Genomic DNA, 23761 nt, shown 5'->3' with positions numbered 1-23761 from the left:
TGGCTATTGTATGCAGCTCCATGTTGGATACAGCTATCCTTGGGGAGGCAAATAAAAGACTGACTGACTGGACTCTAACCTGATTTATTGTTTCACTGTCAGATTGAATTATTAAATTTACAAGTGCCATTGGAAGTGGAGAATGGAAGGGACTTTCTTGACTGATCTTTTTTCCAGAGTCCAAAGTGTTCTGTCTTTGATATTTTTATAAACTTGGTAGCATATCTTGTATACCTGGACTCTGATGCCTTTTCTTGGTTTATTTCTTATCTGATCAACCTATCCCTATGCTAGAGCAGATGCCTGGATGATTGGGGCTCATTCTGGGGTAGGTGGGACCTCTACAAATGGGATGGTCTACACCTGAACCAGAGGGGTGTGAATATCCTGGGGCGGGGTGGGGGGGGGGGGGGGTGCGCGCGGCGCATATTTTCTAATGCTCTTCAGGAGGGTTTAAACTAATACAGTAGGGAGATGGGAACCTGAATTGTAGCTCCAGTGTCCAGGAGGTTGAGTGTAGTGAGGTGATGAATAAGGTTTCAAGGTCACAGGAGTGTCCTGGCAGGTAGGAACATGGTTAGTAGTGTGTCTACTTCAACGCCAGGAGCATCCGGAATAAGGTGGGTGAACTTGCTGCATGGGTTAGTACCTGGGACTTCGATGTTGTGGCCATTTTGGAGACATGGAAAGAGCATGGACAGGAATGGTGGTTGCAGGTTCCAGGGTTTAGATGTTTCAGTAAAATCAGGGAAGGTGGTAAAAGAGGGGGAGGTGTGGTATTGTGAGTCAAGGACAGTATTACGGTGGTAGAAAGGATGTTTGATGAGGACTCATCTGCTGAGGTTAGAAACAGGAAAGGAGAGGTCACCCTTTTGGGAGTTTTCCACAGGCCTACAAAAGATGTGGAAGAAAGATGATTCTGGACAGGAGGACAAGTAATGGGGTAGTTGTTATGGGGGATTTTAAATTTCCAAATATTGACTGGAAACGCTATAGTTCGAGTACTTCAGATGATCAGTTTTTGTCCAATGTGTGCAGGAGGGTTTCCTGACACAATATGTAGATAGGCCAACATGAGGTGAGGTAACATTGAATTTGGTACTGGGTATGAACCAGGCCAGGTGTTCGATTTGGAGGTAGGTGAGCACTTTGGTGATAGTGGCCACAATTTGGTTACATTTACTTTAGTGATGAAAGGGATAGGTATATATTGCAGGGCAAGAATTATAGGTGGGGGAAAGGCAATTATGAGGCGATCAGGCAAGACTTAGGATGCATAGGATGGGGAAGGAAACTGCAGGGGCTGGGCACAATTGAAATGTGGAGCTTGTTCAAGGAACAGCTACAGTCCTTGATAAGAATGTACCTCTCAGGCAGGGAGGAAGTGGTTGAGTGAGGGAACAGTGGTTTACTAAAGATGTTGAATCTTTCTTCAAGAGGAACGAGGCGGCTTATGTAAAGATGAGGGCTGGAGGCTTAGTTGGGGTGCTTGAGAGTTACAAGTCAGCCAGGAAGGACCTAAAGAGAGAGCTAAGAAGATCCAGGAGTGGACATGAGAAGTCTTTGGCAGGTAGGATCAAGAAAAACCCTAAAGCTTTCTGTAGATATGTTGGGAATAAAAGAATGACTAGAGTAAGATTAGGGCAAGTCAAGGACAGTAGTACGAAGTTGTGTGTGGAGTCCAAAGAGATAGGAAAGGTGCTAAATGAATATTTTTCATCAGTACTCACACAGGAAAATGACAGTATTGTCGAGGAGAATACTGAGATACAGGTGATCAGACTAGATGGGATGGAGGTTCATAAGGAGGAGGTGTTAGTAATTCTGGAATGTGTGAAAATAGATAAGTCCCCTGGGCCGGATGGGATTTATCCTAGGATTCTCTGGGAAGCTAGGGAGGAGATTGAAGAGCCTTTGGCTTTGATCTTTATGTTGTCATTGTCGACAGGAATAGTGCCAGAAGACTGCAGGACAGCAAATGTTGCCCCCTTGTTCAAGAAGGGAAGTAGAGATAACCCTGGTAATTATATACCAGTGGGCCTTACTTTGGTTGTGGGTGAAGTATTGGAAAGGATTTGTAATCATGTGGAAAGGAATAATTTGATTAGGGATAGTCAACATGGTTTTGTAGAGGGTAGGTCATGCTTCACAAACCTTACTGAGTTCTTTGAGAAGGTGACCAAACAGGTGAATGATGTTAAAGCAGTGGATGAGGTATATATGGATTTCAGTAAAGCATTTGATAAGATTCCCCACAGTAGGCTATTGCAGAAAGTTCAGAGCCTTGGGATTGAGGATGATTTAGCAGTTTGGATCAGTAAGAAGACAGAGGGTGGTGGTTGATGGGAAATGTTCATCCTGCAATTCAGTTACGAGTCATGTACTGCAAGGATCTGTTTAGGGGCCACTGCTGTTTGTCATTTTTAGAAATGACCTAGATGAGGGCGTAGAAGGATGGTTAGTAAACTTGTGGATGACACTAAAGTCGGTGGAGTTGTGGATAGTGTGGAAAGATGTTGCAGATTACAGAGGGACATGGATGAGCTGCAGAGCTGGATTGAGAGGTGGTAAATGGAGTTTAATGTGGAAAAATGTGAGGTGATTCACTTTGGAAGGAGTAACAGGAATACACAGTACTGGACGAATGGTAAGATTCTTGGTAGTGTGGATGAGCGGAGAGATCTCTGTGTCCTTGTGCATAGATCCCTGAAAGTTGCCACCCAGGTTGATAGGGTTGTTAAGAAGGCGTACGGTGTGTTAGGTTTTATTGGTAGGGGGATTGCGTTTCGGAGCCATGAGGTCATGTTGCAACTGTACAAAACTCTGGTGCGGCTGCAATTGGAATATTGCGTACAGTTCTGGTGGCCGCCTTATAGGAAGGATGTGGAAGCATTGGAAAGGGTGCAGAGGAGATTTACCAGGTTGTTACCTGGATGGAGGAAAGGCTGAGGGACTTGAGGCTGTTTTCATTAGAGCGAAGAAAGTTAAGAGGTGACTTAATAGAGACATACAAGACGATCAGATGATCAGAAAGGGTGGACAGTAAGAGCCTTTTTCCTTGGCTCATGACAGCTAGCACAAGGGGACATTGCTTTAAATTAAGGGGTGATAGATATAGGTCAGATGTCAGAGGTAGGTTCTTTACTCGGACAGTAGTAAGGGTGTGGAACGCCTTGCCTGCAACAGTAGTAGACGCGCCAACTTCAAGGGCATTTAAATGGTCATTGGATAAACATATTGATGATAATGGGATAGTGTAGGTTAGATGGGCTTCAGATTGGTTTCACAGGCCTGAGCAATGTTGAGGGCCAAAGGGCCTGTACTGAGCTTAAATGCTCTACGTAATCTGCCAATATTCATTTATTTCTTGTCTGCTTTAGACCTATGCTTGATTTCCTTGTGTGACAAGCCACAGGCTGAAGAACGTAACATTGGATACTGATCTCTGAAACACATAATAAAGAACTTCTGAAAACTTTCATGGCTAACAAATATTTTAAAATATCAGAGTTCAGGCCAGAAACAAAATGAGTGTAATCGAGCTCAAAGTTAAATATTTGCCTGAAAATGTTTGATCTAGGAAAGCACCTGACTTCATGTACAAGTTATCAGAAGTTCCAGATGAGTACTCACTGTGCCTTCAGTTTATCAACTTGAAGTACTCTTTTAATGTTGTTTGCTTTTGAGAGGACAGAATAGATTTAATAATTTTCAGTGGGTCTTTTATAAGGAGAGATTACATAAAATTGGGTGTACTTGGGAATGTAGTAGGTTATGGGTGATTCTATCAATGTTTTCAAACTTTCAAATGGAACAGATAGGGTAAGTAGAGGAACATTATTTTTACTAGTTGAGTCCAGGACTTGGGAATCAGATTTTCCAGCAGTGATTTCGGAAAGCAATTTTCTCCAGACAGAAACAGATAGAGATTAGGAATTTTCTTCTCAAAATGACAAATTGCTGTTAGATAACTTGTTAATAATGAAGAGATAGTAGGACTTGGAGAATAAAATAGCAAGGTGTAGAGCTGGATGAACACAGCAGGCCAAGCAGCATCATAGGAGCAGGAAAGCTTGACGTTTCAGGCCTAGACCCTTCTTCAGAAATGGGGGAGGGGCAGGGATTTCTGAAATAAATAGGGAGCGAGGGGGAGGTGCTTAGAAGATGGATAGAGGAGAGGAGACAGACCGGTCAAGGAGGTGGGGATGGACCAGTAAAGGTGAGCGTAGTTGGGGAGGTAGGGAGGAGATAGGTCAGTCCAAGGAGGACGGACAGATCAAGGGGGCAGGATGAGGTTAGTAGGTTGGAGATGGGGATGGGGCTTGAGGTGGGAGGAAGGACAGGTTTGGGAGGTGGGGACAAGCTGGGCTGGTTTTGGGATGCGGTAGGGGGAATGGAAGATTTTGAAGCTTGTGAAGTCCACATTGACACCGTTGGGCTGCAGGGTTCCCAAGCGGAATATGAGTTGCTGTTGCTGCAACCTTCGGGTGGCATTGTTGTGGCACTGCAGGATGCCCAGGATGGACATGCCGTCTGCAAAATGGGAGGGGGAGTTGAAATAGTTCGCGACTAGGAGGTGCAGCTGTTTATTGTGAACCAAATGTCAGTGTTCTGCAAAGCGGTCGCCAAGCCTCCGCTTGGTTTCCCCGATGTAGAGGAGGCCACAACGTGAACAGTGGATGCAGTATACCACATAAGCAGATGTGCAGGTGAACATCTGCTTAATGTGGAATGTCGTCTTGGGGCCTGGTGTGGGGGTGAGGAAGGAGTTGTAGGAGCAGGTGTAGCACTTTGTGCAGTTGCAGTGAGAACTGCCAGGTGTGGTGGGGCTGGAGGTGAGTGTGGAGCGGACAAGGGAATCAGGGAGAGAGGGGTCGCTACGGAAGGCAGAAAAGGGTGTGGAGGGAAAATGCCTTTGGTGGTGGGGTCGGATTGCAGATGGCGGAAGTATTGGAGGATGATGCGTTGGATCCGGAGGTTGGTGGGGTGGTATGTGAAGAAGTTATCCTCCTCCCTCTGGCAAAAACCTTAGTGGGTCTCTCTCCCACTGTAACACTTGTATTCTCTTCGGCCTTGAAACTGCTTGACCACGTCCTGAAGCAAACCAGGTACTACAGCCACGTCACTTTTCTTAATACTGCCTATGGAACCAGATCATCCCCAATGGACTACAGTCCACATTCAAGCCTTCCCAATTTGGCTTCAACCGTGACAATGTCTGTATTCAGAACATTGAGACCCTTCAGAAGCGTTTCTCCCTGTGTCTCCTGAAACACACACTCTCAGCAATGCACTGTCATCTCCAGGCACTACAATCAAGCCTACCCCAGCTCAGAGCCTTCCTCCCCCGGACCTGCAAAGAACTTCTCCTGTTTATTTATTTTTCGTAGGATCCACAACCTGAACTCTCAATTCTACTCAGCTTTGTTGGACACAAAAAACCATAAGTACAGTAAACTTACAGGTGCCTGCCACCCTAAATGGGCTTCCTCCACCTCCCAAAACCCCAACCCTCCCCAGGACCTTCCCCACTCTGTGCCCGCCACCATTGGCCATGTGGCCACTGTCGAAACAACCACAGATGATGTCACATCCTCTGCCACTGGGTACACCACTTCTGGGACAGCAAATGCCACCGTCTCTAATTTGCAAGTCTAACACCATAGAAACTGAGGATGCACTTACTGTCACTGCTGCTGACTCCGTCTCCGACCCCGCTCTGCCCACCGCTGACGCAACTCCACCCACCACAGCCAACATTGCTCTGCCCACTGCCTTCACACCCAGCAGCTCCAGAGGAGACAGCAACACCCAGCCCTGCCAAGTCTTCACCATTCCCCCCACCAAGACCTCCCCCTGACTGAGGATGAATGGTCAGTCCTCAGTAAAGAGCTCAGCTTTGTCTCCCTCCACCCACATATCAATGAATACCAGCCACGCTTGAGCAGTTTTTCAGCAGCCTTCGCCTCTGCACTCACTTCTTTAACCGTGAGCCTAACCGTCCCTCTACTGACCCCTTCTCCCACCTCTGACACACCCCCTCCTCCTGGACACCACCCCACGGCCTCCTACCTTCCCTCAACCTCTTCATCTCCAACTGCCGCCATGACCTCAATCACCTCAACCTCTCCACCCCTCTCACCCACTCCAACCTCTCCCCTACAGAATGTGCAGCCCTCTGGTCCAATCCCAACCTCGTCATAAAACCCGTGGACAAGGGAGGCACAGTTGTAGCATTACCGAGGCAAGATGCCAACTCTCTGACACTTCTTCCTACTGCCCCCTCAATCGTGACCCCACCCCCAAACACCAAACCATCCACAACCTCATCGCTTCGGGTGACCTCCCACCCACAGCCTCCAACCTCATTGTTCTCCAACCCCACACCACCCGCTTCTATCTCCTTCCCAAAATCCACAAACCTGACTGCTCTGCTGGACCCATTGCCTGCACCTGCTCCTGCCCCACAGAACTCATGTCCACCTACCTGGGCTCCATTTTCTCCCCCTTGGTCCAGGAACTCCACTGCCTACATCCATGACACCACCCACTCCCTCTACCGCCTTCAGAACTTCCAATTCCCTGGTCCCCAACACCTCATCTTTACCATGGACATCCAGTCCCTATACACCTGCATTGCCCTAATGGGGATGGCCTAAAGGCCCTCCACTTCTCACTGACTTAGTGCTCATCTGCTTAGCCGAACTCATCCTCACCTGCAACAACTTCTCTTTCAATTTGTTCCACTTCCTACAGACAAAGGGGCTGGCATTGGGTACCCGTATGGGCCCAAGCTATGCCTCCCTCTTTGTAGGTTATGTGGAACAGTCCCTCTTCCATACCTACACAGGCCCCAAACCCCACCTCTTCTTCCATTACATTGATGACTGTATCGGCACCGCCTCATGCTCCCAAGAGGAGCTCAAACAGTTCATCCACTTCACCAACACCTTCCACCCCACCTTTAAATTCACCTGGACCATCTCTAATCCCTGTCTCTCCTTCCTGGACCTCTGTATCTCCATCTCTGGCAGCCACCCAGAAACTGATATCTATTTTAAGCCCATCGACTCCCACAGCTACCTAGAATACTGTTCCTCCCATTCACCTTACTGCAAAAATGCCTTCCCCATTCCCAATTCCTTCACTTCCACCGCATCTGCTCCCAGGATGTGAGACATTCCACTCCCGTATGTCTCAGACTTCTTTGTTTTTCAAGGACCGCAACTTCCCCCAATCATTGGTCAAAAACGCCCTTGACCTGTCACCCGTATTCCCCACACCCCCTCCCCGCAATAAAAACCAAAACAGAATCCCTCTCGTCCTCACATACCACCCCACCAACCTCCGGATCCAACACATCATCCGCTGACAGTTCCGCCATCTGCGATTTGACCTCGCCACCAAAGACCAGTTTTCTCTCCCCACCCTTAACAGCCTTCCGGAGAGACCACTCTCTCCATGACTCCCTCGTCTACTCCACGCTCTCCTCCAACCCCACCACACCTGGCACTTCTTTCTGCCACCGCAGGAAGTGCTACACTTGCCCCTCACCTCCCTCCTCACCCCCATCCCAGGACCCAAGAGGACTTTCCACATCAAGCAGAGGTTCACCTGCACATCTGCTAATGTGGTATTCTGCATCTGCTGTTCCCGTTGTGGTCTCATCGACATCAGGGAAACCAAGTGGAGGCTGGGGACCGCTTTGTAGAACTCTAGGCTTGGTTGGCACTAAACAACTGCACCTCCCAATCACGAACCATTTCAACTCGCGCCCCCCCCCCCCCCATTCCTCAGCTGACGTCCACCCTGGGCCTCCTGCAGTGCCACAACGATGCTACCCGAAGGTTGCAGGAACAGCAACTCATATTCTGCTTGGGAACCGTGCAGCCCAATGGTATCAATGTGGACCTCACAAGCTTCAAAATCTCTCCTGCCCCTACCGCATCCCAAAACCAGCCCAACTCGTCCTCGCCTCCCTAACCTGTCCTTCCTCCCACCTATCCCCTTCTCCTACCTCAAGCCCCACCCCATCTCATACCTACTAACCTCATCCCTCCCCCTTGACCTGTCCGCCGTCCCTGGACTGACCTGTCTTCTCCCTACCTCCCCACCTATACTCACCTTTACTGGTTCCATCCCTGCCTCTTTGACCTGTCTGTCTCCTCTCTACCTAACTTCTCCTCTGCCCATCTTCTGTCTGCCTCCCCGCCTCCCTATTTATTTCAGAACCTCCTTCCCCTCCCCCATTTCTGAAGAAAGGTCTAGGCCCGAAACGTCAGCCTTCCTGCTCCTCTGATGCTGCTTGGCTTGCTGTGTTCATCTAGCTCTACACATTGTTATCTCTTATTAATAATAAATCTGAGTTTGTAGGAATTTTTTTTGATGATAAAAGGGATAAGGGGCTGAGTGTGCATTGAGAGTGAGCTTGCATGTCGATCATGATTCTTTTAAATGATGGATTATGATGAAGGGGTTATCGAACCATAAGACATAGGAGCAGAAATTAGGCCATTCAGCCCATTGAGCCTGCTCCGGCATTCAATCATGGCTGATAAGTTTCTCAATCCCATTCTCCTGCTTTCTCCCCATACCCATGATCTACTTGATAATCAAGAACCTATCTGTTTCTGTCTGAAATATACTCAATGACCTGGCCTCCATAAATTTCTGTGGCAGTGAATTCTAAAGATTGACCACTCTGGCTGAAAACGTTTATCCTTATCTCCGGTCTAAAAGGTCATCCCTTTGCTTGAAGGCTGTGCACTTGGTCTGAGTCTGTGCTACCAATGGAAACAGCTTCCCAACATCCACTCTACCCAAGCCATTCAGTGTTCTGTAAGTTTCAATTCCATCCCCCCTCATCCCCCCTCATCCTTCTAAACTCTCATCGAGTATAAATGCTGAGTCCTCAACATTCTTCACATGTTAAGCCTTTAATTCCTGGGACCATTCTTGTTAACCTTCTCTGAACCTGTTCGGGGCCAGTCCATCTTTCCTGAGATATGGGCCCAAAACTGCACGCAATACACCAAATGAGCCTGACGAGCGACTTGTAAAGTCTCAGAAGTGCATCCCTGCTTTGACGTTTAAGTCCTCTCAAAATAAATGCCAACATTGTATTTGCCTTCTTTATTACTGACTCAACCTGCAACTTTACCTTGAGGGAATCCTGGACTAGAACTTCCAAGTCTCTCTGCACTGCAGACTTCTGAATTTTCTTCCCATTTTGAAAATACCCATGCTTTTATTCTTCTTACCAAGTGCATGATCACGCTTTCCCATTTTATACTCCATCTGCCACGTCTTTGCCCACTCTCCTAACCTGTCCAAATCCTCCTGTAGCCTCCCTGCCTCCTCAACACTACCTGTCCCTCCATCTATCTTTGTATTGTCTGCAAACTTAGCCAGCATTCCCTCAGTTCTTTCATCTAGATCGTTCATGTATAAAGTGAAAATTTGTGGCCCTAACACTGACCCTTATGGAACATCACTTGTCACAACTACCAAGTTGAGAAAGACCTTTTTAACTCCACCCTCTGCTTTCTGCCAGACAGCCAGTCTTCTATCCATGCTTGTACCTTTCCTCTAACATCATGGGCTCTTACCTTGCTCAGCAGTCCCCTGTGCAACATTTTATCAAAAGTCGTCTTGAAGTCCGGTTAGATAACATCCGTTGGCTGTCCTTGGTCTAATCTGCTTGTTACTTCCTCAAAGAATTCTAACAGATTTGTCAGGCATGACCTGCTTTGATAAAACCATGCTGACTTTGCCCTATTTTACTGTACACTTCCAAGTATTCAACAATCTTATCCTTCACAATGGACTCTAAAATCTTACCCGTGACTGAGGTTAGGCTAATCGGCCTGTAATGTTCTGTCTTTTGCCTTACTCCCTTTTTAAGCAGGAATGTCACATTAGCGATTTTCCAGTCCTTTGGACCCTCCCTGACTCTAGTAATTCCCGAAAGATCACCGCTAAAGCCTTCACTATCTCTTCAACTATCTCCTTAAGTTAGTCCATCTGCTCCTGGTGATTGATCCACCTTCAGACCGTTCAGTTTTTTCAATGCCTTCTCCTTGGTGATGGCTACCATACTAAGCTCCACCCACCCAACTCTTGAATTTTTTGGAATATTACTTGTGAAGACTGACATGAAGTAAGTGTTCAGTTCCTCTGCCATTTCCTTGTTTCTCACTGCTATCTCTCCAGTGTCATTTACCAGTGGTCTAATGTCTACTTTTGCTTCTCTTTTGCCCTTTACACATGCAAAAAAACTCTTACAGTCTTTCTTTATATTACTGGCTAGCTTACCTGCCAACTAAATCTTCCTCCGTCCTTATTTCTGTGTTTGTTTTTTGTTACCCTCTGTTGGTCTTTGTAAGCTTCTCAATCCTCTGTTTGCCCACTGCCCTTCACCAGATTACATGCTTTCTCTTTTGCTTTCATGCTATCCTTGACTTCCCTAGTCAGCCATATGGTTACTCATCGTCCCTGTAGCATGCTTCTTTTTCCTATAGTTGAATTCTTACTGTATCCCCTGAATTACTCCTAGAAACTCCTGCCATTGCTATTCCATTGTCTTCCCTACGAAGCTCCTCTCCCAGTCAATTCTGCCCAGCTTCTCCCTCATGCCTCTGTAGATGTCTTTATTCAGCTGTAATACCATTACTTTTGATTCCATTGTCTTCCTCTCAAATTACAGAGTAAATTCAATCATACTATGATTGCTGTCTCCGAAGTGTTCTTTTTATTTTCAGCTCCCTTATGAAGTCTCTGTCATTGCACAACACTAAATCCAGTACTGCCTGTTCCCTAGTGGGCTCCACCACAAGTTGCTCCAAAAAGCCATCTCGTAGACATTTCGCAAATTCCTTTCCTTGCAATCTACTACCAACCTGACTTACCTAGTCCACCTTCATATTGAAATCTCCCATGATCACCGTAACTTTTCTATCCTTTTCTATCTCTTGGTGTATCTTGCGCCCCAGCTCCTGACTATTTGTTTGGAGGCCAGTACATAATTTCAGCTATGAATTTTTATCCCCCCTTTGCGGTTCCTCAACTCTACCCACAAAGATTCTACACCATCTGACCCTAATTCCTTTCTTAGTATTGATTTAGTTTCATTTCTGACTAATAAGACAATCCCACCTCCTCTGCCCACTTGCCTATCTTTTCGATAGGAGGATGTATATCCTTCATTATTCAGTTCCCAGTCTTGATCCCCTTGCAGCCACGTTTCTGTGATGCCCACTACATCATATCTGCCAATTTCAATCTGCGCCGCAAGCTCATTTACCTTCTTTCTTAAACTGTGTGCGTTCAGATAGAACAACTTTAGTTCTGTATTAACTGTCCCTCTTCTCATTGTCATTCATTTATCCATTGTGCTTGAAGTTTAATTCCTGACCCTTTCCAAACACTTTGACCTATTTGTGTCTGTGCTGTAAGACTTTAATAACCTCTCAGTTCTCCTTTCCCATCATCTTTTTTCATATTTTTCCAAACTGTCCCTGTATCTCTTGATCATCTTAGTACCCAAAAATCTAACATTCCCTGACTTGAATATATTAAATGATTAAATATTTGCAGCTCTCAAAGGTAGAGAATTTGAGATGTTCTCCGTATCTTAGCCCTCTTATTTTGAGACTTGTGATCCCCTAGTTCTGGAATCCCTTCTAAGTGACATCATCTTCTACAGATTGGCAGTGGCATGCCTCTTTAAAGAATTTTATGTTTCAGTTTGATCACCTGTTAATTTTCTAAACTCCTGGGAAATTCAGTGTGATTATGCTGATTTCCATACGTCTAGTCTCGTATAATATAGTTTGTGTTTATCTGTTCTTTTGTTGAAACCACATTGGTAGCCTCTCGTGAATATGCTGAATGACTGTTGGAGAGAGGTTTTAAGAGGAGTCAGAGTTCTGTGTTCAGCACACATCTGTCTTTATTTGGACCTTGTTTACTCCAAGTCTGGGATGGGCCAGAGACCGCTCTGAATCTGGCTTTCACGTAGGGCCCAATTACCCTCTTAGACACAGCTCAGATTGGAGTTCAGTGACATTCTACCTTTCCTAATGAAGTCCAGAATATTTATACATACCATGTTACAGTGGTTACATGTGACATTAACATCAGTGCTTCCACATCTCCTCTATCCTACATATCCAGTCCTGTGAATACAGGATCAATGATGGACAACTTGATGCTGTACCTTAGGTTCTCCCATTACCTTGTGATATTTGCCAGACCCCCTATCACCTATCCTTGGGCTCTTAGGATCCTTGATTGCATTCCATGCCAATTGTTATGTCCCTTCCTAGACATTTGCAGTTGCATTGTATACTTATTACTAGTCACTTCTCATATTTTGATCATGCAAGTCCTATCCCGTGCTGATCTCAGTATAGAAGATGAAAAACTATGTCAATTTCTACCAGTTGTTATAATATATATAACACCAGCTCTAATATAAAGTTGCTTATAAAGTCATACATAGTCAAAGCTAATACAATGATTCTGCAACTAAGCTAACTATTTCGGGAACAACATCCTTCTTATCCGAGCTGCAAGCAGCAATTGTTTATTCTCTCGCAGTCATAGTGACTCTGTTCCAAATTCACCACCTCTACGCCTCACCCGAACCCCTGGCAACATTGTTTGCCTCTAGGTGCTCTTACAAGGTTATCTTGTTTATACCTTTTTGTAGTTCCAATCTTTTTGCTGGTGGAGAAGAATGTTTCTTCAAGGGTGTTTATCAAAATTAGTCTCAGCATCCAAGGATAATTGCTTTCAGAAATTTAATTTCCCAATACCTAATAAAGTTAAGCTTCTATTACTGGACAAATATGTGTCGACTCTAATATGTAATTATAATTATTTAAAAGGTATCATCTCAGGTAAGTTAGGCTTTCCCTTTCTATTTCATATAAAAATTGGAAATCTCAAATCAGATGGTTTCCATCTGAGCTGCCTTAACAGGGTCTAACTAAGATTTTGAGGTGTTTTGTTGGCTGTCTGTGAAGGCCATGATTTGAGCTATATGAAATGCTACATTAGCTAAAATTTCCTTTGTCTGTGTAAGTTTAAAAATAAAACCCCTAATAACCATTTTGTCATATTCAGCCGGGGCAACTACAACAACGACTGACCTCCACAATAAACAAAACAAAACATAAAACTTATGGTCATAAAGCGATGTTTTGTGCTGGAATCTGACTTGTCCAGTAGTGCCATCAGCTGGAATCATGGCTGTATATATCAGTTATTTTCCTCTTGCTGTCCAAGCTTGGTTTGGTTGCACTGTTCCTAAGTTATAAGTTCAGAGTTAATCTAAAACCTGGATATGTTGGTAAAAACTTAAGTGAATGCTAAATTGTGAAATGAGCTGCTTGATAGATGTCATGCTAAATTGTAGCCATGTATGTTGTCAGGTCATTAAGGTGAATATTGCAGATTCCAAAGCATTGTTTTTATAGTGTTCTGTTAGCATAACAGGCAATTTTCCCATAGCCGATATCATAAAAACAAAAATCAATTGTTCAATTGTTGCTTTTTATGGAGGAATCCTGCTACGTGCAAAATGCCTATCGCATTTGGCTGTAAGGACCATCACTGTATTTCACATTAAAAGTGCATGTAATACCCAAGATATTTTGAGCAATTATTCTAAGACGCTATACTTTCAAGTATCTCTTTCTATACCTTCTCCTTCCCCAAACCTTGTTAAATAGGGAAGAATAGTTGGATGCTCTATTATTGTGTATTGTTGTGTTCTCTCCTTTGCCCACAGTGCTGATTGATAAATTTGGATAGCCTATTTTGGCAGTGTGGAGGAGCAGAGGGTCTTTGGGGTTCATGTTCACTGTTCCCTGAAAGCTGCTGCCCAGCTGAATAGATTTGTTAAGAAGGCGTATGATGTGTTAGCTTTCATGAAAAGGGGGATTGAGTTCAAGAGCCATGATGTTATGCTCCAGCTATAGAAAAGCCTGGTTCGGCCACATCTGGAGTATTGTGCCCAGTTCTGGTCGCTTCATTACAGGAAAGATGTAGAAATGTTGAAAAAGGTGCAGAGGAGATCTACCAGGATGTTGCCTGGAATGGAGGGAAGGCCTTACGAGGAAAGGTTGAGAGCGCTCGGGCTTTTCTCTTCAGCGCGACGAAGGATGAGAGATGACTTGATTGAGGTGTACAGAATGATCAGAGGTATAGATAGTGGACGGCCAGACACTTTTTACCTCGGGTGTAGTTAGCTCTTACGAGAGGACGCAGTTTTAAAGTGAGTGGAGGTAGATAGAGGGGACATGTCAGAATTAAGTTCTTTACTCAGAGTGGTCGGGGCATGGAATGCATTGCTGGAGAGGGTAGTGGAGTCGGCCTCATTAGGGGCGTTTAAGCGGCTACTAGATAGGCATATGGATGATAGTATAAGGTAGGGGTGGAGGTTAGATACACCTTAAGGTTAGGGTAAAAGTTCGGCACAACATGGTGGGCCGAAGAGCCTGTACTGTGCTCTACTGTTCTATATTCTATGTGCTGCCAGGTATAGCATGTTGAATGCACATTTCTGGTGATGGTTGAGTATCGATCTTTGCAAGCTATTAAATTTTATTTTAAACGTTGCTCAAATCATGAAATTGCTTTTGAATTTTCTTTTTCCTCTTCCTGCATATGATTCAAATTTTGTGCTAAATTTGGAAATAACACGGTGTAGAGCTGGATGAACGCAGCAGGCCAAGCAGCATCAGGGGACCAGGAACGCTGATGTTTTGGGCCTAGATTCTCCAGCATTTGCAGTTCCTTTGCGAAATTTTGTTTTGATTGGAAACAATTTGTCAAGTTATTGCATATTTACTGACAAGCTTCTGGCGTTGCTGTTATGAAAGCAGCTTCCAAGGGCAATCTGGTTTGTTCTCTTTCTCCACTCTGTTTCATACCATGTTTACCCTCTTGCATATTTCCAAGGAAACTTTTAAGTGGCAATCTCATAGACATTGTATGGGCTTAACTTGACTGCTGTCAATTCTTTACTGTTGAGATTATGCATTAGCCAATGAACACGCTACCAGGTATAGTACATTTCTGCCATACCAAAAGATGTTCTGCTCTGATTAATACGGACAAAAATGCACGCGATCCCAGTCAATTCTAACTTTGGATTTATGTTTGTTTTCTTGCAGGATCCTGGCTTATCAGAAAGCATGGACATAGACCCAAACTCTAGTGCTATTTTTGAAGATGTGGAAAAGAATGACTTTAAAAGTGAATTTAGTTCTGATTTTTCTGTAAGTTAATTTCAGATTCTGAGTATTATTCTCCCTAATTCTGTTCCTTGATTTGGAGTTGGGAGGATTGCTACTGTTTTTTTCTCTTTAAATCATCCTTTTGCATGCGATGCAAGTGTTGCTGACAGCCAGTATTTGATCCTCTTTCCTGACTTTTATCGTAAGTTGATGGTGAGCCACCTTCTTGAACTGTTGCAATTCATGTGGTGCTGGTGTACCAAAAGTGCCAGTAGGGAGGGAATTATAAGGTTTTAACCCAGTGATGGTAAAGGAATAACAATGTAATTCTGAGTTAGCGTGGTTTGACTTGGAGAGAAGCTTATAACTGGTACTGTTCCCATGTAGCTGCTGCCCTGGTGAAAGAGGTCAGGGGTTTGGGAAAGGGCTGTCGAAGAAGCCTTAAGATGCATTGCAGCAACTCATGAAGTGCAGCTACCACGGTGTGCCAGTGGTTCAGAGATTCAATGTTTAAGGTAGTGGGTGAGGTGCTAAACAAGAGAGCTGTTTTGTCTCTGATAGTGTGAACCTTCTTAAATGTTTTTGGAGCTGCAGTAATCGCCCTCAATTCAAGACTCTGCCATCACATGCCAGTTTAGTACCATGAGAAGGTGGACAGACTCTGAGAATCAGGAAGTGAGTTACTGTGTACAAAATTGCCAATCTTTGACCAGCTCACGTTGTCACAGTATTTGGACGGGTAGTCCAGTTAAGTTATGGTCAAAGATAACCCAAGAATGCTATTTTTGAGGGATTTCAGCAATGGTAATGTCTTTCTTGTTGGACATTGCCTTTCACTTGGGTGCAATGGTATTTACGTTACTTGCCAATTATCAATACAAACTGAATGTGTTCATGTCTAAACCAGACTGATGCAGTTTCTGACAAGTTGCAAGTGGCACTGTGTACTCTGCCGTTATTACCAAACATCCTGCTAATGACTGTACAATGGGTCATTGATGAAACAGCTGAGTTCCCTGATGAATTCTTGTAAGATTGTCCTGGGGCTGAGATGATGGACCTCCAGCAATCTCAGTTGTCTCTCTGTATGCTAGGTATGACTCCAATCAATCAAAATGTTTATCCTTTGATTTTCATTGTCTCCAGTTTTGCTGGGCCTCCTTGGTTCCAGACTCTCTGAAATGCTGCCTTGAACCCAAGGGGAGTCACTCCTTTTATTTCTGAAACTTAGCTCTTTTAACATTTGGATCAAGGCTGTTCTGAGGTTAAGAGCGGATTAGCTTTGGCGGAACATAAACTGAGCATCTGTAAGCAGGTTATTGTCGCAGAATTGCCACTTAATAACCCGTTCCATTACTTTTAATTGAAAGAGAGGAGGAGGAGGAGGAGTAAGCCACATTCAGCTTAACAAAGCTGTTCGTCCATTCAGCAAGGTCACATTTCATGAGATAGTGGCTTTTGCTCTTCTTCCCAACTTGCATTCCTACCGTATTTGCATCTATCCAAGTTATTAATATATGATTGCGATTGGACTGATAGGGAAGTAATTGGCTGGTTTGGATTTGACCTGCATTTTGTGGACAAGGCAGAGCTGGACAATTTTCCACTTTGTACACTTGATGCCACACATGATGCTATTGCTACACTGGAGTAACTTGCGTGTAGCTTGTTCTGGAGCACTCGGTTTCAGTACCAGTGCTAGGATGTTGCCATTTTGCAGTATCCAGTGACTTAACAGCTGTTTTTTGTTTTTTGAAAGCAAATTGGTTACTATTTCTATTTTTTTATCATATATATCTCACTGTTCCACTGTTTAATCAGGTTGGAATCTCATTTTTTTAGTTATGCCTAGTCTTGTTTTTGATGTGTTGTTCTGTACTATTTATTCATCTGGGTTTATTGCTAGATGGTGGTAATGGCAGAGTGATCAATTTACTGGGCCAAAAGTTGGACATTGTGGTTGAATGCAATTCTGCTACTATTGCTGCACAATTCTTCACGAATGACCTGTTTTGAGCTATGAGATCTATTCAACACCATTTAATAAGATCTAGGGGAAGGGGTTGAACTCTTAATACAAAGATAGGGCATCACCTCCAGAAGGACTGTACACTCCACCCATGGCAATAATTAATGCATCTGCAACTAGTAGATTGGTGAAGAAAAGATCAATTTTCTTTCACTCTTGTTGGTTCTCTCCCTTTCTGTCATAGGCTCGGTTTGACAGTTATGTCATTCTGAACTCAAATAGTGGTGTTGGTGATGATCATTGGAATTCCCTTTCTGAGTACGTTTTGTATTCTTGCTGCCCTCATTGCTTCTTCCACTTGGTGTTGTTCAACGTGGAAGGTTTCCCAGTATACTGATTCTGATAATCTTGGGACACAAATTTTACTGGAAATGATTATTTGATATTTATTTGAGTCCGTGCTCTTCAGTCATACTTTGTCCTGCTTTATTCGTTCACTTTGGCACATGTTCATTCAACCCATTCTCTAACCGTTCTCATTTGGAGGACCATATAGCATCTGGCAAGCATTTGTGAAAATGTCTCACAAGTGAACTGCAGTAAGTCTTTTTCTGTCAAGCCTGGCCATAGTTCTGTTAGTTGGATTACCACAATATGGAGCATAACTTTATTGTGGCTTTTGCAAAATCATTTTGTACAAAAATCATTTGATTTATCTTCTTTAGACATTATGAACTCAGAAATGAGTGCTTTGCGTAGGTGCTCCTGCCCATGCTTGAGCATGAAAAGTATATAGCTGATGTTTGGTATTTTTGTGATCACTGGAATGTGGTTTATGTCCATCACTGGTTCAGATATGCCACATGCAGATCACAATTTATAATGAAATATAAATTGTAAATGAAGGAAAAAAGTGAGTTATTTCCAGAAAAAAACTACCATGAATGGATTGTGATGATTTGCGGTAGTGAGGTTTGACTCTCTGGTAGATTTGTGAACCTGTGATTGTTTTGAAGTTTTTGATGCTACCAGTTGTGCCATGGTTGTTGTTTTCATTGTTTTTATTGTAAGTAGCCAGGATATTGGAGCTTAATGGAAAGCCTGCTTGATTTCTATTCACCTTTTTGAAGATACCAAATCTATTCTAGGCACATTTCCACACTGGTCAGACTGCATGTGCTTTTTTTAAAAAAGTATGAATCTAAACAATTAATCTCAGCCTGTTTGACCATGGATGCATCAGGTTAGAGCATAATTTCATGTACAGATATGCAGGGTTCCTTGGATAGTAATTAAAAGAATGAATCATGACTGGTTTTCAGAAAAGTGGGCACAGAAGCTGGGGTTGGTTGATGATAGAATCTAATAAAATACAATGGTAGAAAACTTTGACTGAATGCTACAACTGATGATTAAATTTCAGCTTTTCAAATGAATTGATTTTATTCCCCCTGCTTTTATAGATGTTTTCTCCTTCAATGCACTGTGAATCGAAAACTAGTCCATCCCCAGAAAAACCTGCTTCAGAAAAGGACGTGAAGCTGCTACAGAAAATAAATGAAGTAACATTTCCATCACCGTATGACCAATCAAGGCATATACAGTATGCCACACACTTTCCTATTCCTCAGGTAAGGCACAAGGTTGGGTGGTCGAGGCAATGGCAGGATGAAGTGTTTTTGTTCAATCTATTTAAGCTATTGGTTATCTTTTGAAAAACATAATGAGCTCAAACGTCCAATGTCAGGATTCTAATTGTTATAGAAACTTAGAAGATAGGAGCAGTAGGAAACCATTTGGCCCTTTGAGCCTGTTCAGCCATTCTTCCTAATCACGGCTGATTGTCCAACTCAATAGTCTAATCCTGCTTTCTCCCCATGACCTTTTAATCCCATCTGTTCCAAGTGCTATATCTAGTTGTCTCTTGAGTACATTCTATGTTTTGGCATCACCTACTTTCTGTGGTAATGAATTCCACAGGCTCACCACTCTCTGGGTGAAGAAATGTCTCCTCATCTCTGCCCTAAATTATCTATGACTCCTTGTTCTGGACACACCCACCATCGGGCGCATCCTCCCTGCATCTACCCTGTCCAGTCCTGTTAGAATTTAATAAGTCTCTGAGATTCTCTCTCTCTCTCTCTCTCTCTCTCTCTCTCTCTCTCTCTCTCTCTCTCTCTCTCTCTCTCTCTCTCTCTGTCTCTATCTCTCTCTCTTCCTCCCCCCCCACATTGCTTGAACTCGAGCAAGAACAATCCCAACGTAGTCAATCTCTCCTGATATGCCAGCATCCTTCCATGATCTCAGATTGTATTGCTGACTCTGGAGTTTGTGCTGTCACTTTGAGAGCATCTAATTTGTATGGGCTTGGTAGCAGATGCAAAATCATAGACACTACTTGGTGCGTCATTACAAGAACAATTTCTGTAAAAAATTAATTGACAGATTAAGCATGGCAGACATTACAATCTCACTGAACAGTGTACATTAATGCATGTAAATACTTTGTAAATAACTTAGAATGTATTGGTGCCAAGTAAATGTCAATATTATAGTTAAACCATTTTGTAGTTTTTTTTTGTTGATCTTTAGGTAGTGGATCATTTTAATCAATGGCCTTTCATCTCCAGCATCTGAATTTAAATTCTAGTGGTAAACCTCCCTCAGCTGACTGTTAGGCTCCTTTGTAAAACAAAATCTATACAATACCAGTGTAGTTCATAGTGTAGTCCATTGAGAAAATGACCACTTCTGGGATGAAATAAGAAAAATGTTATTTCAATTCAGTGTAAAGTACTTTTCTGGTTTGGAACTGATGTGGACTGTTAGGACACAGGAGCAAGTTTTGTTTTTCTTATAATCTATGCTACACTAAATCTAGGAGTGTGTGTCTGCATCTGAAATAAAAGTGAACCATTCCTCAGTACTGATAAATTAATGAAGTGAAATTTAATAAATAAGTGTTCGTGAATTTTCCAATTTCTTAATTTGTTAATAAAGATTAACATCTTTGCAACTTCAGAACAGAAAACAATAACATTGTAATGCTGCCTTTGCAGCACCAATTTTTTATTGAAACCCGAAGTTACATCATAGAAAATCTAGTTGCAAACTAATAATCTTGTATAGAAGCGTTGACTGTTGAAAATCCAGTATATAAATATGGGAAACAAACAGTTCTGTCAGTAACTGAAAGAAAAAACAGGTTAATATTTCAAATAAATTCCTCCAGAACTTCTGGTATAATAACAAACTTTTGATTTAGGATGCTGGCTAACCCATCATGTATTTTTGGCACTTAACTTACTGTTTCAACAAATTTCCTATAGAATATAAACAAAAGAACAGCACGGCACAGGAACAGGACATGTCTGTGATGACCATAATGCCTTTCTAAACTAATTCCATCTGCTTGCACGTAGTCCCTTATTTCCTGTCTGCTCATGGGTTGATATCAATGCCTTTGAAATAGGACAAAAGCAACCTTATCGTGATTCTTCATGTCATTAGGAAAGAGAACCTGTAGTTAACCCAACATGCTTACTCATGTGCCTACATTTTCTGTTTGGTTCTCATATTCTCCTTTTCCTCCTTGTTCTTCTGCCTTGCCGATGCTTATCAAAACAGGAAGAATCAGCAAGTCACGAATGTAATCAGCGCCTGGTGGTTCTGTATGGTGTTGGGAAACAACGTGATGAAGCTCGGCATGTAATTAAAAAAATAACCAAAGACATCCTGAAGGTTTTGAACAAGAAGAGTACTGCAGAAACAGGTAGGCAGTGTTTGAATCCCTTAGATCAATTTTACATTTGTCATATGCAACTTTAGTATCTTATGCTGCATAAGTATGGACCAACATGGTCTAATAATTTTTGTAAACACGTTTTTCTTGGATATAATTTGTTCCAAGTTGTGTGTTTATACTTCTGTATGATGTAGCATATATAAATGCAGTGTTATTCTCCTGAAGGCACTGACTCTCTCTGGGGCCTGTTGTCCATGGATGTCAGATGCTCAGTGTGACGTAGTTCAAGTGGCCATTATTCTTCAGGGCATTATAAAGAGAATTAAAGTGAACTGTTGAGATGCATTTAAGGGGAAACTAGACAGCTTAGGAGTTTGAAGACAATAGATCATTACAATGGTTCATTAAGATGGGGAAATCATTTTTCATTGAATTCCTACAGTGTGGAACAGGCCCTTCAGCCCAACAAGCCCACACTGACCCACAGAGCATCCCACCCAGACCCACCCCTGAAAACTATGGGCAATTTAGCATGGCCAACCCACCTAGCTTGCACATGTTTGCACTGTGGGATGAAACTGGGGCATCTGGAGGAAACTCATGCAGACATGGGGAGAATGTGCAAACTCCACACAGACAGTCATCTGAGGGACAAATTGAACTTGGGTCCCTGGTGCTTTGAGGCAGCGGTGCTTTGAGGCAGCAGTGCTAACCACTGAGCCACTGTGCCAATCCAAGTGTGTCAGAAGTGGGATTCAAACCCACGCCTCCAGTTGGAGACCAGAACACCCAGCTTTCTGCAGAATGACTTTACTCCTTGAGTCTGGTGCCTTAGACCACTCAGCCATCCTGACACATTCATACACTTAGATCTGCTAACAAACTCAACATATGGTCGTTCATTAAACTTGTTTTAAAACTTAATATACATATCAACTGCACTGTCCTCATGCTTCATCTGCATTACCTTCTTAAATTTCAGCATGTACTTTCCTGTAGGAATCATTAGAAAATCAATATCAGATTTCTGTCCTAACTGTATAGCCTGAAGACCAGAGATCAGTAGCGTCTACTACTGCAAACTGGCTGGGAGCAGCTTTTACAAGATGTAACTCAGTTTGACTTGAAAGTCCATTTTATGATTTATCCCTTCCTCAGATTGATCATTAAATGCTTACTTTTAAATCTCAAATTCCAAGGGTGCAAAGTTGCAGGATTGTAGTATATGCTTGTGACTAGCCAGACAGACAGATTAATACCTTTCTTTGCACTTCCTCCAAAGGTATGTTCTTTTGTGGTGTAGAATTGCCCTATCCTAATTGAGTACTGCATAAGAAGATTAATAATTTAAATTTATATGGTGTCTTTCATTACTGAAGGGCATCTCAAAGTGCTTTTCAGCCAATGAATTGCTGTTGAAGGTCTCAAAACAATCCAGACAATTAAAAATGGAATATGCTGAAGAAACTCTCAAATTTGACAGAAACAGAGTTCTACGTAATTCTGAAGTTGTGAACTCGAAACCAATCGGATTCTGCCTCCAAAGATGCTGTCAGACCTACTGAATTCCTCGAGCATTTTCCTGTTTTTATTTCAAGATTTCCAGCATCTACAATGTTTTGCTTTTAATTAGTCCAGATAATTAGCTTAACAGCATGGCTTGAAGGCCAATGTAATGGATCTTTTACATTGACCTGAGAGGATAAATTTGGTTTCACATCTTGTACTAAAGTTTACTCCTTTAACAGTGCAGCAAAGTCAAAATGCTCAAGTCTCTGGATTAGGATTTGGCCCAAAACATTTTGACTCTGGCAAGTGTTACCAACTGACCTATAGTTGGTACACTAAAGGGAGTTCCCTTTCAGTCAAGAATTTGGATATATTGTATGATGTAAAAAATGAATGAACATAGTTAAGGACATTGTGCATTTATTTACAACATTGGGATTCCTTGACCAACCCTCATAGCCTACATTATGCATTATTCTCTACTTGAGTTAATAGATATGCATTTTCTGAGATGTTTTAACAACATTTCTGTGGAATTTGCTGAAGCTGGTTAGTCAATCCAGATTTTTTCTCCCATTTGTGAATAAATTCATATATCCAATATCCACACAACTTTGAGTATCGTTCCAATGTTTAAAGTACATGTAAGTTTGTCACAGTATGTCTGGGATAGCTCTGCATGATCTGTTGCTTTAGTCTTCATAACTAAAAGACTTTCACATCAGACCTGATGAGTTACAAATGAAACAGATTTATTAAATAGTGTGTGTATAAGCTATCTAGACAATCATGAAATGCAATTTCATGTCTACAGAAAGTCTGTTATTTAGTTCCTGGTGTAAAAATATATCAATAAGTCACAATCTAATGCTACACTATTCTTTAAATCAGATTTTACACATCGTCCTTTCCTTGCAAACTTTTTGAATTCTGGATAGTTTAACGTTTCCTTTTGATTTCATTCAGTTTGATTCACTCAATGCACAGATCATGTCACTTACTTATTTATCTCCATTTGCCACCTACTTTGTCTCAAAGAGAATTCCTAAATCTGTAACTGAATAAGTTACTATCCTATTGCCTCCAGCATTGATGGCCTGTATTGTTTTCAGTCCCCCAGGGCCTCCGGTTTAAAGTTCATATACCTGATGTTTAAATTCGTTTACTTGATATTTAAATTCCTAGTACGTAGTACTTTCCTGATACTTTCTCCAGGTCTACAACCCACTTACCTTGACCTCTTCTCTCTCTTTGGTTTCTTGGGTATTTATCATTCCTTTTTTTTGTTCGAAT

General features: G+C 42.6%; 1 protein-coding gene and 1 non-coding gene across 3 annotated transcripts in view; one reads left to right on the top strand and one right to left on the bottom strand.

Moving 5' to 3' along the window:
• med12 (mediator complex subunit 12) overlaps positions 1-23761 on the top strand; it is a 173691-nt gene that overhangs the window by 56601 nt on the left and 93329 nt on the right. For both annotated transcript variants that reach the window (XM_048544257.2, XM_048544255.2), the window contains exons 14-16: positions 15183-15287; positions 18678-18845; positions 20842-20986. In XM_048544257.2, the coding sequence (XP_048400214.1) occupies positions 15183-15287; positions 18678-18845; positions 20842-20986 (418 nt within the window). The remainder of the gene's footprint in view (positions 1-15182; positions 15288-18677; positions 18846-20841; positions 20987-23761) is intronic.
• Positions 21700-21813, bottom strand: trnal-caa (transfer RNA leucine (anticodon CAA)). The gene is made up of 2 exons: positions 21776-21813; positions 21700-21745 (listed from the first exon to the last, which is right to left on the bottom strand). It is a non-coding gene; the product is annotated as a tRNA-Leu (tRNA).

Source organism: Stegostoma tigrinum, chromosome 15, assembly GCF_030684315.1.
Source record: "Stegostoma tigrinum isolate sSteTig4 chromosome 15, sSteTig4.hap1, whole genome shotgun sequence".
NCBI lineage: Eukaryota > Metazoa > Chordata > Chondrichthyes > Orectolobiformes > Stegostomatidae > Stegostoma > Stegostoma tigrinum.
The sequence above is the reverse complement of the archived record's forward strand: the minus strand, read 5'-3'. Positions and strand labels throughout refer to the sequence as shown.